The 15,737-nt window shown below is 40.4% G+C and overlaps 1 protein-coding gene across 1 annotated transcript; it reads left to right on the forward strand.

The window, feature by feature from the left end:
• Positions 1-12,464: 12,464 nt before the first annotated feature.
• Positions 12,465-13,154, forward strand: LOC124270381. Its single transcript, XM_046705417.1, has one exon. The coding sequence runs from the start codon at positions 12,465-12,467 to the stop codon at positions 13,152-13,154; it is 690 nt and encodes a 229-aa protein (XP_046561373.1).
• Positions 13,155-15,737: the final 2,583 nt, after the last annotated feature.

Raw genomic sequence — 15,737 nt, forward strand, 5'->3', positions numbered from 1 at the left:
TTTAAAATATATCTAATAAAATCAGTATGAATCCTTTCAATTGCTTTTACATTTTCAAATCCCCATATTTCGCACCCATAGAGCAAAAAAGGGAAAATAGTACAATGAAATAAATAGAGTTTACATTCTATAGACATGTTAATATTTCTTAATTGCTTGTACAACAGATGCATTGCTTTATTGGCCTGGGTAATATTAGATTTTCTGGTATTTGCATACGAACGATTGTTACTGACAACAACGCCAAGGTATTTATATAAGCTCGATAATATCTTGTCCGATCATAAAATTATAGTTTCCTGTTCTTCTTACCGAAGGTTACTGTGGTATTGTGAGGTCAAGGGTGCCGATCGGATATCACTGACCTCTTTTTATAGACGAAAACATCACTGATCAATGTTGGAATTCTTTGCGATTGGCCAAAACATATAATACGGTAATTACGATTTTGGTTGGTTGACATAGATCAGATATTTTTACGAACAGTTACTGATTGGACATGCCGAAAGGAGTTTTGGAGGTGTAGTCACGTGACCGTGACAGGATAATTGCATCAGCTAAATTACGGTTTGTTTTACAACCCGTGTCTGGATTAGGTTTTATAGCTGACGTCACACGACCGTGTCACAATGGTAATAGGCGTCAATTAGGTCATATTAATTGCAGTGTGTTTATACAGTTGTGGCCTGGACGTCTGCACGGTGGTCATTAAGAAATCTCCTGGTGCAGAAAACAATGGATTGAGTTTTAAGTTGACACTTTCAATGGTATATGGCTTATCTGTGGTGATTTTAATGCCAGGATAAGTAATCATCTGGACTATGTTCAGGATGTGGATGGAGTACCAGAGAGAAAGGTAATTATCACAAAGATAATTCCTATGGTCAGCTGTTCCTGGATTTCCTGGTGGAAGCTAATTTGTGTGTACTGAACGGTTTAAAGAACCACTAAACTTTGTTTTTGTTACTCTTTTAACCATTACATATGAAAGATTTGTGGTTAGTCTTATGCGGAACACCAAATTTATTCTTTAAAAACTTGTGGTTAATTAATACCGAGCGATTAAAAGTGGCCAAAAAGTCGCCTGCTTCCCTCTCGCCCGCCAACGAAACCACAGACAGGTTACGTAACTCTGTCGCCAGAGCACTGCAGTGACGTCATATGAGGAACGATTTTCAGTTAGTTGTATAGAAAATGTGTAGCACGCTCATCATTTTGATGATTTCGACATCAACGACGACATGCCGAATCGTTGCTTTGTCGTCAATTGCTCCTAGGGTCGGGCGATGGTGTCCCCATGCACAGATTTCCACAGGACCCCGCAGTTCGTGCTAAATGGGTTATGTTTGTGAGTGCGAAGCGAGCGTTGTGGAAGCCTGAAACGATATCTTACTTGTGTTCAGATCGCTTCACGGAAGTTAAAGAATCAAAACTACTTACTAGTTGTAGTAAAATATGCATATGATTGATGACCATAAAGATTTTCTATGACACAACTTGTAACATAACGATTTCTTCCTCGGAAGTGAGGTTGTGGTCGAAGTAACAATAATATTGTAAGTAGTATTATATTGACACCCACCTCGCTGCCACGAGAGAAATTGTTATGATATACGCTATGTCATGCAAAATCCTATTATTATCAATAAAATACATATTTTATTACCAGTAGAAAGTAGTTTTGATTTTGTAACTCGGTGAAAACAAACCTAAATACCATTTATCCTCAGACTGGCGGATGTTCCTGACAGGGCGCCGCCATTTTAAAATAAAAAATCTGTTAGAATTAATGAGATTATAGTTTGTTTTCATCAAGTTAGAAAATCAAGACTACTTTCTACTCGTTGTTAAATATGTATTGGAATCATAACCAAACGGATTTTGCATGACACAACTTATAACATAACGATTTCTTCCACGGAAGCGAGGTGGGGTCGAAGTCACAATACTGCGCGATAAATTTCTTGCTACATTCCCATGGTTAATGTCCACTCACCAGTATGTAGATACTAGTCAATGTGCGTCTTTATATTTGGTCTTATAATCCTAATTAGTTTATTATCACACTTGTATGCATTTTGAAACTAAATAAAAAGCAGACGATCTGCTGATACTTATAGTGAATTTATAACAGAACTGTAATATCTAGACATTTTATAGTTTGCCAATGTGAATCATAATTCGCACACACACCCTAGTGCATGTTGTCTGTCTCATTACACTTCACGGCGAAAACAATGATTCTGTTGAATGCTACGACAAATGAATAAAACAAAATGCAAATATTAAAATTAAAACAGATTAAAGTTATAGGAACAATATCAGGCCATTACCTTGTTCGAGGAATGTATCCATCAATATCCACAAACTGTTCCAAATGATGTGTCTTTTAACAGTTTAATATACGAAAAGTGATAAATCTTTTCAGGTATTGGTGTATAGTCTCATTGGTCACCCAAGATAGCACACCTGGCAACTAATTGCATAATGTCCGCCTTTCTTTAAAACAGTAATTTAGTTAGCCAATAATGGGCAATCAATCAATGTATTGCCGGTTAATCCTTTGAAAGAAGGACGTTGTTTTTACGCAGACACCGACACGACAGAGTGTATTCAGTATAGATTAGTAAATCTACATACATAAACACTACCTTTGACAATTCCGCTGTGTAAGATAAAAGTAATTAATCAATCAGCGTGTTATCGGTTAATCCTTTGATCGATGTTTATAATGTTGAATATTTACTCCAGACACAAGAAATGCCAAATGGGAACCTTTGTCGGGTAATCTAAGTGTGTTACCACTAATTATACCTGTTATAAATTCATTAACTGACCATCAAGTGAATGATGACAAATAACGTGTAGGTTTATACCACCTAACACGGGTTACAACGAGGGAGTATTAATTGCTGTATTGCATGTGAAAACTTATGGGCCGACACTGTTTTGAGAATACAAACAGATTTTACATGACATGATTAAATATCGAGGTAAAACAACACAGAAATGGGATCAATTTGGATCAGTCATTATACAAATAGGGCCTAACGACACCAATCGATTTTGACAGAATCGTCTATGAAAACAAGTTGTAACTCGGAAACTAGGCAAAGCAGGAGACAAAATTAAATGACAGTAGATTGTGAGAACATATAGCTTTCATTTTCCACAACAATTGTCACGATTTCAGGTTTATACAAGCCTGTAAACACGATAATTTATCCCCTAAAATGTAGATGAATTCTGCATCGGCTCTCAAAGCTATTCCTCATATGACGTCACAGAGGCGCGCCGCTCTGATTGGTTGAAATTTCGTTCGCGGGTGAGAATTGTGCACTGTTGTCAAAAAGGTCGATTTAAGTCAATTAAAGGTCGAAATGAGTAGTTTTAATGACGGGGTTTCATTTATAACGATGCCAGTTAGTGATTTATGTATTTGTACCCCCTAGGGTTTATGTGACCTTTAAATCAATCTTATATGTTTCTTTTGTGTATTTTGTATATAGTACATGTAACACAACCCCACTCACACCCACTGTCCCCCTAAATCTCAAACCCCTCCCCCCACCCCACCCCAATCATGTCTTCCCCACTACCCTCTCTACATCACTTTTTTCCACCCCAAACAAAGACTTTCCACAACTTACCTCTCCAAACAATATCAACCCCATACCTATAAACTTCGGAATAGATCTAGACCACCTTCTCCCATCCCAACCCATGGAAATTACCAAACCCCTACCACCAACACCACCACCCACAAAAAACCCCAATACCCAACTAAACAAAAAACGCCCTCACATCTCACCCGAAGCACCTCAACAAGCCAGCAAAAAATCATGCGATCAAGACACACCACCTCAACCACAACCAACCAAACACCTACTACTAGCATTCGCTACAAATACCAATACACCCCTAAATCACACCTACTCTACAAACAAATTTGCCCTCTGCCTGAAAAAACAAAACATCACTTACAAGTACATAAACTTCTGTGGCAGAGGGTTCAAGGTAACATTCCCAGACGAGCATTCACTTAACAAAACACTAAAACACACACTCATCGACGGGAATACAATAAAATGGGAGAAACCGAGGTGGCAGACACAAACACAGGGAGTCATTCACATCGACAACAGGGAAACACCAACAGACATTCAAGAGTACATCCACATAGCAAATAACATCACAAACCAACCCAAAATCACAGACTACAAAACAATAAACACAAAACAACCATCTGCAAGCAACCCCAACACTCAAATTACCTTCCTCACATTTCAATCAACCACCCTACCAACCTACATCACATTTGGCGCATTAAATTACAAAGTTCACCCCATCCGCAAAAAACCCACACAATGCTAAAACTGCATGCAATACAATCACACCACAGACAACTGCAAAAACTATTCACTTTGCCCAAAATGCGGGTCAGACATGCATGACATTACAGAATGCACCCACCCTACATATTGCATACACTGTCAAATACAAGGACACTCTGCCAATCAAAACACTTGCCCCATAAAACAGACACAAATATTAAAAATCAACAAGCACCTCAAACAAACTGACCTGCCCAAACCTGCAACCTACATCCACAGAAATAATTATTCCCTTCTATCACTATCATCCTCCTCTCCCTCAAACATCTCCTCTTCCTCAAACACCTCCGCCCCTTCCTACCCGCCCCCACCCGCCCTACCAAATCCATAAACCCCGCCAACCTCCATCCCTACCTCCCTCCCAACCACCATCCCTCCCCAACATCCAAACCTCCCCAAACGCCCTAACCCACCCCGCCCCAAACCAACCAAACCCAAACCCCAACCCACCACCAAGTACCCACCTCCAAATCCCCAACCCATCAAAAACCACTACTCCTCTTCCCAACCCCCACCCACCCCACCCACCCCAACCCACCCCGTTCCAAAACTGCCCCCCACCCACCAAACCCCCAACCAACCACTCCCCCCCACATCCTCCATCCCCTCAACCCTCATTCACCGCTTCACCAAAACCCCGCTCACTCCACCCCAAAAAATCCACTACATCTGCCCCACAAACAAATCTCACACTCACCCCACAAAAAATAAACCACAACTTAAACCTCATTATTGAATTTATCACTGCAGCAATACTCATGAACAATCCCACAGCCAAAAAATTACATAACATTGCACGCAGAAACAAAATATACCACAAGAGTCTAGCCAGTCTCATCATAGCAGTTAAATCCCTTTCATAAAACAACCCACCGCTAAGCTACCCTAGCACTTAAACCCTTCATTCAAAATTTCTGCCCCATCCATGGCTTATTATAATATCATATTCCAAATTACCGCAGTCATGGCTCTTATACAATGGAATTGCAACGGCCTCCGAGCAAACGGGCATGAGCTTAAGGCACTCATCGCCCAAAACAAAATCTCGCCCCAAATAATATTCTTACAAGAAACAAAACTTTCACCAAAATTCGCCTTCAAAATCCCAGGCTACAATTATATCAGGAAGGATAGACCCCGGCCAATAAATCTCCCAGGTCCCCCAGCAGGGGGACTGGGAATATTCATTTCAAACAAACTCAATTATTCAGAAATTGACATTCAAACTACTAACTTAGAAGTCCTGGCAATTAAAACTACAATAAATAATAAACTATTAACTTTCATAAACACCTACAGAAGACCTTCTATTAAACTTATACCCCAAGATTTAGACAATATCGCAAAATTCTTAACGCCCAACACCTTTATCCTCGGGGACCTAAACTCTCACCATCCATTATGGGGCACAAAACCCTATACTGACAATAACGGCATTCTTCTATCTAACTGGCTAGACGACCACAACCTCATTACACTTAACGATAATCAACCCACCAGATACCCTCTTTCCCACGCCCAATCTCCAACTGCAATAGACCTTACAATCACCACCCCTACATATTCAAAAGCTTGCCTATGGGAGGTACATGCAGACACATGGGGCAGTGACCACTGCCCCATAAAAACCACCATATCTACACTACTTACACCAGAACCACAAACAAACCCCCAGACTACCTCCACTTCTAGCGCCGAAATCAAATACAATATACACAAAGCAGACTGGAACAAATTCACCAAACTCTGCAACCAAATTGACCCATCAAACATTATAAACACCGACACAGAAACTTTTAATTCACAGCTCACAAACACCATCATCAATATAACAAATACATGCATACCCACATTTCGGACCACTCAAGCACAAAAAAAACAGTCCCATGGTGGAGCCAAGACATAATTAATGCCAGAAAGGCAAGGAAAAAGGCCCTCAATAAATCAAAGAGGGACCGTTCGAAATTACATTTAGCTAAAAAACTCAGAAATAATACAAAACAATTAATCAAGGCAGCAAAAAAAGGAACATTGGAGAAAATTTTGCTCAACCCTGAGGCTAAATCAACATAACTCTAGAAAAATGTGGAAAAAATTTAAAGCCATACAGGGAAATTCCAAATCCATAATTCAACCTAACCTTCCGAACCTCCCCACAAACAAAGATAAAGCTAATGCTGTTGCTGCCCACTTCTCGGACACTAGCAGCTCCACCAACTACACAGCAAACTTCCAAAACACCATCAAAAATCACCCACCCTACTCACCTGAACCACCCCACTCACATCTACCTATAAACAAAAACATAAACATTCACGAACTTAAGTCAGCTTTAAAACATAAAAAAACAGCCTCAGCCCCTGGTCCAGATAACATTACATACACCATACTAAACAAACTTCCACCAAACATCCTAAACTTAACACTCACTCTATTCAACCATATCTGGACCACAGGAAACATACCATCTTCATGGAAAACAGCCAAGGTGGTACCAATCCTAAAGCCAGGGAAACCCATTAACTCCCCAGATTCATTTCGACCCATTTCCCTTACCTCACATCTATGTAAAACTTTAGAGTCTATAGTAAACAATAGACTAAAACACCAAATTCAAACCCATAACCTAATTAAGCAGGACCAGAGTGGCTTCACTCCTAATAGGCAAACTTTGGATCACATTTTACATTTGGAACATGATATAAAGGTAGCCCAAGCACAAAACAATACACGCTGGCCATTTTTATAGATTTCAGCAAAGCTTTCGACATGATCTGGCACAACGGCCTAATACAAAACTACAAGAAAATGCCATACACGGGCGGATTCTAAATTTCATTCAAGCATTTCTTAATAACAGACAAATAATAGTCAAATCACACAACACTGTCTCGGACCCTTTCCCATTAGAAAATGGAACCCCCCAGGGGAGCATAATTTCCCCAACACTATTCAATTTTATGATAAATGACATTTTTCCGGACAAGTGGCCAGAAATTTCTACTGCAAAATTTGCTGATGACATTTCATTTTGGACATCATCCACCTCAGGAAAACAAGCCACAATCAAAACTCAAAGAATGCTAAACCACATCCAAAACTGGGCCCAGAAATGGGGGTTCCACATTAACGTTAAAAAAACCGTGGGCATCATATTCAAAAAACAAAGAATGCAAAATTATACACCCAAACTTCATCTCAACAACCAAGAAATCAAGTTCGAAAAAGAGGCAAAATTCTTAGGTGTAACTTTCGACCAACACATGACATGGACACCCCATATTAATAACTTGGTCAACTCATGTCAAAAAGATCTAAATCTCATGCGAGCCATCAGCGGCACAAACTGGGGAGCCGACAAACAAACACTTATTGGTATATACAAAACTCTGATACAGTCTAGACTGGACTATGCTGCTCCGGTCCTCCACTCTATATCCCCAACCAACCTCCAAAAATTAAACTCAATACAGTATAAAGCCCTTAAACAAGCCCTAGGCACTAGGACTGGTACCTCCCACAACACTCTTCTCCTACTCACAGGCATCCCTTCAATCAAAACACGAATAAATCAAACCGCACTCAATTACTGGGCTGGGGCCCAACACAACCCAATCTACAAACTCATCACAACTAAATACACAAACATTAAAAAATCCACTATCAAAAAATTTAAAAACAACCCAAACAAAGCCCCCCTACTCACTCACCTCAACAGTCTGCTTCACTCACACCACCTAAACACCATCCAACACACACCTCCCATAACAAGCTACATTCATGACAAACCCCCACCCCCTACAGATATCACCCTAGTAGAAACACTCCAAAATCTCCCTAAACCCACAGACACTCAAACCAAAACAAACCTCATCCAAACCCACATCAACCTAAATTATCCCAACCATACCCAGATTTATACAGACGCCTCAATCGGCACAAACAAACGCATAGGCATAGGCATCCATGTAAACCAAACACCCCTAACAACAAACCTCCACTATACAAACCACACAAACATTAACACAGCAGAACTCACAGCAATCTTATCAGCACTTCACCTCATCCCCACTATGCCCCACACCAACATCCTATTACTTACAGACTCTCTCAGCGCCGTCAAACAACTTCAACACAAGCACTCAAAAGCACGAAACGACTTAATACACAACATAATTATACAAACCGACTCACTCCAACAACTAAATAAAACATAACACTAATGTGGATTCCAGCTCACACACACAACCAAGGAAATAACACAGCAGACATAGCAGCCAAACTAGCCACTACACAAAACTCTCCACCCATTCAATTACATACATCCAAAACCGAAATAAAACAACTCATCAAACACCACATAATCAACCAAAACTACCAACACAACCTCAACACAAACAAATCCACCTGGGTCAAAGCAATCATAACTAAACCTATCACCAAAACACTCACCTACTCAAGCAACAAACACATGGACACACTCATTACAAGATTAATCACTGGCATCACAAACTTAAATCATCCATTATTCAAACAAAACAGACACCCAGATGGATTATGTACTCATTGCAATCAACCTGAAACCATTGAACACATATTCACAAACTGCCACCTCCAACAAACAAACATCACACAACTACACACCAGCATTCCAACTAAATATCACAACAACATACAGCTACTTTTAAATCCTTTTAACCCGTCAAATGTATTCCATGCCATAGCCACCTTTATCCAAAACTCAAATTTAATAAATAAAATTTAGAACCTCCCAAACAATCCTCATCATACTACCTCTCAATAGCCTATATATTTAGACCAGGCACCCAAATTTCACTTCTCTATACTTAAACTCTATCACCAACATAAGCCTGCTCATTTAGACCTGGGAAAACAAATCATCTATTTACAGTTGTCTTATTTCTGCTAAAAGGTCCGCGCCTCTCCCAGCCAATCAGCAACCACTAATACGTAAACAAACCTAGCTCCAGCCCTCGTGTACAAAGGTCACGACCCTCAATCCAAGCCAGCTCGCCAACAGACCCATCACCACCCACACGGCCTTTGCCTTATCGCCTCCTCACCCCCACCCCCACCCCCACCCGTTACAACCCTTTTTCTTTCTTTACTAGGTCCCATATTATTAAAATAAGTATAGCTTAACTGTACCACCATAACATATCCCCCAACATGCTTTACACTTACTCTATACTCACCTCCCCCCCCACCTATTTTAACTATCCTACATCTATTCCAACTCCTCTTATTATTAACAACTGCTTTATTTTTCTGTCTCTCTTTATAATTTCGGCTTTTTATTTTATTTATATTATATTTTTAACTACTTTTATTCTAAAACTACCTAAGTTTAATCTCCCATAATTTACATTTTTTTGGGTATGGTGGTTTATCCCTATTACTACATTATTAATTAATTTATATATCAACCCCACCTACCCCGTCGGCGACATTGGCCACGCTAAAAGCCGACGTAAAACTTCAAATTTCGTTCGTTCGTTCCTCCCAGCAAGGATAAATGTGACGTTATCTCGAGTAACAAGTCTGACCGGTACAACGCCAATACGATTTCCAACCAGTTCTGCAGGAAAATGAACTATTGGGAAGGATAAACTCTGTAATTAGAAATATTGAAACAAAACTTGCCACAGCAAGAAACATCGATGATCCTTACAGGGATTTTTTAAATTTCATGTACTCAGAACTGGACAAGGTTGCGAAACCTAAAGCGTTTACTCGATCTAGCTCCAAGTCCAAGTATAAACCATACTGGTGCGAGGAGCTGCAGCTTCAATGGGATAAGGCATGTGAGTGTGAGAAGAACTTTTTATCTTGTAAATGTACCAGAAGGCGTAAATACCTCAGGGAATTGTATGTTGTGGAGAGAAAATCTTTTGACAAACTATTACGAAAACATAAGCGTGCACATCAGTTATCTGAACAACAGAAACTACTAGATAAGTGTAATGACAATGATTCCCGGAGTTTTTGGAGAAAGATCGGTAAACTTGGTATCGCCAACGACAGGACTACTGTGATTCCCTGGGAGGTGGAGCTAAATGGCAATCTTTGTACGGATAAAACAGTTGTTCTGGACAAATGGAAACAAGACTATTCCTCTCTTTTTGCTGACTCACCATCGCCGAATCACGATGACATTCACTATCAAAACATCCGGGATGAAATCAACAATGGTCATGTGACATGTGATGTAACGTATGACACAACTGTTCTCAATTCGACGATCAGTTTCCAAGAAGTCGAGTGCGCGGTGGCACGCGCTAAACGTGGAAAGTCTGCTGGTATTGACCTGCTCCCAGCTGAGTCTCTTAAAAATATTACGTGCATACAACTTCTTTTTACCTTGATGACCTTTTGTTTTGAAAATGGTGTGTGTCCCGAACTCTGGCAAAACAGCATCATCTATCCAATCAAGAAAACGGACGGTGATGCACGTGATCCTTTGGGATATAGAGGCATTTCGCTGTTATGTGTGCCTTGCAAAATGTATTCAGACATTTTAAATATGCGCCTTAGCAAGTGGCTAGAAGCTAATGGTTTATTGGCTGAAGTCCAAAATGGATTCCGTTCTTCGCGCAGTACACATGAACATTTATATAGCCTCTTCTCCATTGTTAATAACAGAAAGTTATCTAAACAATCTACGTTTGTTTGTTTTATTGATGCCATGAAAGCTTTTGATAAGGTTAATCGTAATTGTTTATGGTATAAATTGTTGAAATTGGGTATTAATGGTAAGTTTCTCCATGCAGTCCAGTCGATGTACGAGGGCACTTTGTCACGAGTTCGTATTAATGATAGCTTCACTGAAGTGTTTGATGTAAACTCGGGTGTACGACAAGGTTGTGTTTTGTCGCCGACACTCTTTTCAGTTTATATTAATGATCTAGCCAGTGAAATAGACAGTTTACATTGTGGTATAAATATTGATGGAGATGTGTCGAGTTCATTGTTTTATGCTGATGACGTTGCTTTGATAGCACCTGATGAGCAGTCCTTACAGCGTATGCTAGACTGTGTGGTTTGACCTCATATCGCCTACACCACTATTTCGCCTACAGCTTATATAAACATCCTGTCAAATCCCATCTACCCTGTTCAGGGAATGGAATGGCCCTATTCCACTGTAGTTTCATCGAATGCAACTAAATGGGAGAGAAGACTATTGAGAAGTTACTATTGATACATGATTTGTTTTAAGTATACAGTGAAGGATATTAGTGAAGGGGGGTTATGCTTACCCCCTGGGTGAGATAATCCCATTGTTTTGATTAGAATTAATACTTCAAAAGATTTATCTTATAAAAGTAAAAAGATTATAATTAGGTCTGTTGTGGTTGCAATGAGGGGTCATCTCAACATAATTTTCTCAAAGTATATATACATGCCACTGATCTTTAGTCGGTATCAAAATGGCAAATCTCCAGAGAGCTGAGTTCGTGACTTCACAGAGAGGTGGACAGCAGTTACTGTATGCAGGCTACCGGTACAGGCTCAATGTCAAGCGACAGGTTGCTACACACTGGAAGTGTGTCCTCACAGGATGCAATGGTCGCAGCAGCACCATCGGAGACCACGAGTGTCCTCCACTATTCACAGCCACCCACCCTTTGAGAATGGAGAACACATCCGACTCGTCGCCCGTGTAAAAGAGCGTGTAAAGACTGACATCTCACTGGTGCTGCAGATCTACAACAACGAGCTCGACCTCCTTGATGAAGATGATGCCGCAACTGCACCCACGTACTCTAATATTCAGGCCGCACTGTACAGACACAGAGCCAAGTCCATCCCACCACTGCCTGAGAGCAGGGCTGGCGTCACTCTAGAAGGAATATGGACCCAGACCGATGATGGCCGAGAGTTCCTCTGTGTAGACGACGGTGAAGATGACAGACTTTGCTGTTTGCTACAACCAAGATGCTGGAATTATTGAGCGACGCTGACATTCTCTTTATGGATGGTACATTCTTTGTGTGTCCTAACCTGTGGCTACAAGTGTACATCATTCATTGTCTGGTGAATGGTAAAATGTTTCCTGTCGCTTTTGCGTTGCTTCCCAACAAGACCAAGCGGACGTATGTTAGGCTTTTCACTTTGCTGAAGGATATTGTTGTGAGACGACTTGGCATCGAACTTTCACCAGAAATATTCCAGATCGACTATGAAGCAGCAGTTATCAGTGCTATTAGTGAAGTCTTCCCCGACAGTTCCCCAGACTACATGAACAACCCAGCAGTCCAAGCCCACGTTCGACGAGCAGCTGCTTTGCCACTCCTTCCCCTGAACCAGGTCCAAGATGCTTGGTTTGAAGTCATCGAGCAGTCTCCCGACGGCGACAGAGTAGCAGCCTTCAACGACTACGTCACCAGCACCTGGGTTGAAGATGATGCCAAGTTCCCAGCACACATCTGGAACCAGCACGAAAACACAGGCCCGCGCTCAAACAACCATCTTGAGGGATTCCACTCTGGCTTGAAGAAACGCATACCCCGATCACACCCCAACATCTACCAATTCGTAAAGGAGCTCAAGAAGATCGAGAAGGCAGACAGGCGCACAAGACGACAGTTTGGACTTGGAGGAGCAAGGAGACCACGAGCACGTGTAGACCGTGATCGAGATCAGAGGATCGAGAGACTCAAGGTGCAGCTTTCCACCGGTGTGAAGTCTGTGATGCAGTTCCTTGATGCTGTTGGCCACATCCTCAAGCTAAACTGAGAACTCAATTCAATCAAACTCATAACTCTGTGTGCTCCTGATGACAATGAAGTGCTTTATTTATTTTAATTTAAAATCAAAGTTATTAATGTATTAAAGTAATGTGAATCACATACATTTGTTTGTTTTTCTTATCCCTTAGGCTGGTCCATTATTCCATGGGTAACATAGGCAGGAAATGGTGTGCAATGGTGCATAAAGTTGTTTTGATAAGACTGTAGGCGAAACGGTGATGTAGGCGATATGAGGACAGGCCGACTGTGTTGCTGGATGGTGTTCACGTTGGAGGATCTTGGTTAATATCAATAAGACTAAAGTTGTACATTACCGTCCTTGTTCTGTTAAACGCTCAGAGTTTGTATTTTCATTGGGTGGTGAGGTCATTACCTACTGTTGTGCTTACAAGTATTTGGGTCTGTGGCTGCATGAGAATCTTGATTTAAATGTTACTGCTAAGGAAATAGCTAAGTCTGCTAATAGAGCTTTGGGTGTGATTTTTTTGTAAGGTTAAGGCAGTTGGCGGTATGGATTATAAAGTTTATAATAAGTTATATGATAATCTTGTTCAGCCCATTCTTTCATATGGAGCCGCTATTTGGGGAACACGGCAGTATAGCTGTATCAATGCAGTTCAAAATCGGGCAGCCGGATTCTTCTTAGCCGTCGCTAGAAAAACTCCAAATTGAGCAGTTCGTGGCGAAATGGGCTGGGTTTCTCAGTATACCAAACACAAAATTGAGGTTCTTCGTCTTTGGCGTAAACTTCAGTTACTTGAATTTAGCAGAATACCCAGCGTTATTGGCAGATGGTCATTTAATTGGAGGAGATCTTGGTATAGCGGAACTCATAAATTATTAATTAGTTTTCATTTACCTATAAATGATCTGTTTAGTATTTCACATGAGGAGTTTGTTGCGGCTAAAGAACACCTTACGGCGCTAGACAGTTTTGATTGGTTTTCTGGACTCTGGAATGATAAAGGGCAGGACAACGGAAATAAATTACGTACTTATCGTCTTTTTAAAGATTTTACAAGTTGAACATTATGTTGAAACAATTCTACCTAGGTCACAACGTAGTATCTTGAGCAAATTCCGTTGTGGCACTTTGCCATTAGAGGTAGAATTGGGTAGATATTCTCGACCGAAGTCTCCCCTTCATGAAAGGGTGTGTACTCGCTGTATCAGCAATGCCGCTGAAGATGAATTACATTTTCTGGTTAACTGTGATTACTATTCAGATCTCAGATATAATCTTTGGAAGGAAATAACCAGTGTCCATCCCACATTCCCATCTATGTCAGCAGTAGTATTCTTACTTACAAATAACCAGTTCGTAAAGCCCCTTGCCGACCTCGTCCATACTATGTTTAGGCGCCGGAATATTTCTGTGGAATAGGTGACTCTACAATGTACTTATAATAATAAGGTCAACATGTTTGTTATTTATGTAATTTATGCATTTTAGGTAAGAAAGTGTAAGTGTGTGTGTGCGTGCGTGCGCATGTATGTGGGTCTGTCTGTCTGTAAGCTCGTGCGCTCGTGTGTGTGTGTGTGTGTATGTGTATGTGTGCGTGCGTGTGGGTGTGTGAAGGTGTATGCGTTTTGTGTTGGTGCATACAGTTCGGCCTGCGTGTGTGTATGTGTGGGTGTGATTTTATTACTAATGTTTTATACAACTGTGACATTTGTGTCTCATAGGCCTTATGGCCGGATGCTGTTTTTAAATTCTTGCAATAATGTACCGTCCTTTTTAATGTTCTGCAGCATGTGACACATTAATAAACTATATTTCTTCTTCTTCTTCTTCACTATCTTTGGGGTCGCGTTACATCATCTGGAGCCATAACATGAAGTGACGTTTCAATATTACAACTCTTCAAAATGAAAGTGTAATCTGTGGCAAATATATACAAAATACATACATACAGAAAAATATACAAATATGAAGAATATAACGATGAATTGTGACAGTGCACAGGAGTGAGTGAGTGAGTTAATATCTATCGTGACGTCGGCAATATTGCAGCCACACCGTGACGAGAACAATTAATTATTGCATTAGTGAACAAAAAAGGTAGAAGTTAAAAGCCTGTTGAGGAAGAACAGTAAAGCTACCAGTGTATCACAGATATTAAAGTAAAACTAGCATGTTATCATAAAATGATATTTTTAAAGAGAGCAATACAATATTAAAACCAGGCTATGGATTGCCAACAACTGAGGGTAGACTACTTCCATCATAGAGAACGTGGGGAATTCCGAGTATTTATGGTTTAAACATCAATGCAGAAACCTGGATAGGCGAACAAGCCTAGTGGCTTATATAAACGCCGCTCCAGTACAAGGTTCCAATATAGCTGGATACATCATTGAAATAGTCCGACAAGAAAAGAATAATACTGAGACAAATTTACACTCAGAAAAATGATTGAATAATAAACATTTGGTTATGGTGTTGGTTGTGCCTAGCAACGAAAAGAGCTGCCGCAGAAAACCAAGTTATATAACTCTTGTCTTGTATTGAATATACATGTATATGTAGAGGTGATAATCACTGGAAGCGCTTACTTTTAGAAATGAA

The sequence above is a fragment of the Haliotis rubra genome, unplaced genomic scaffold, assembly GCF_003918875.1.
Source record: "Haliotis rubra isolate DU_JTF1 unplaced genomic scaffold, ASM391887v1 Scf1510, whole genome shotgun sequence".
Lineage (NCBI taxonomy): Eukaryota > Metazoa > Mollusca > Gastropoda > Lepetellida > Haliotidae > Haliotis > Haliotis rubra.

What these genes read in the sequence shown, in the direction of transcription:
- LOC124270381 (XM_046705417.1), top strand. Translation starts at nt 12,465, where the DNA reads ATGTTTCCTGTCGCTTTTGCGTTGCTTCCCAACAAGACCAAGCGGACG.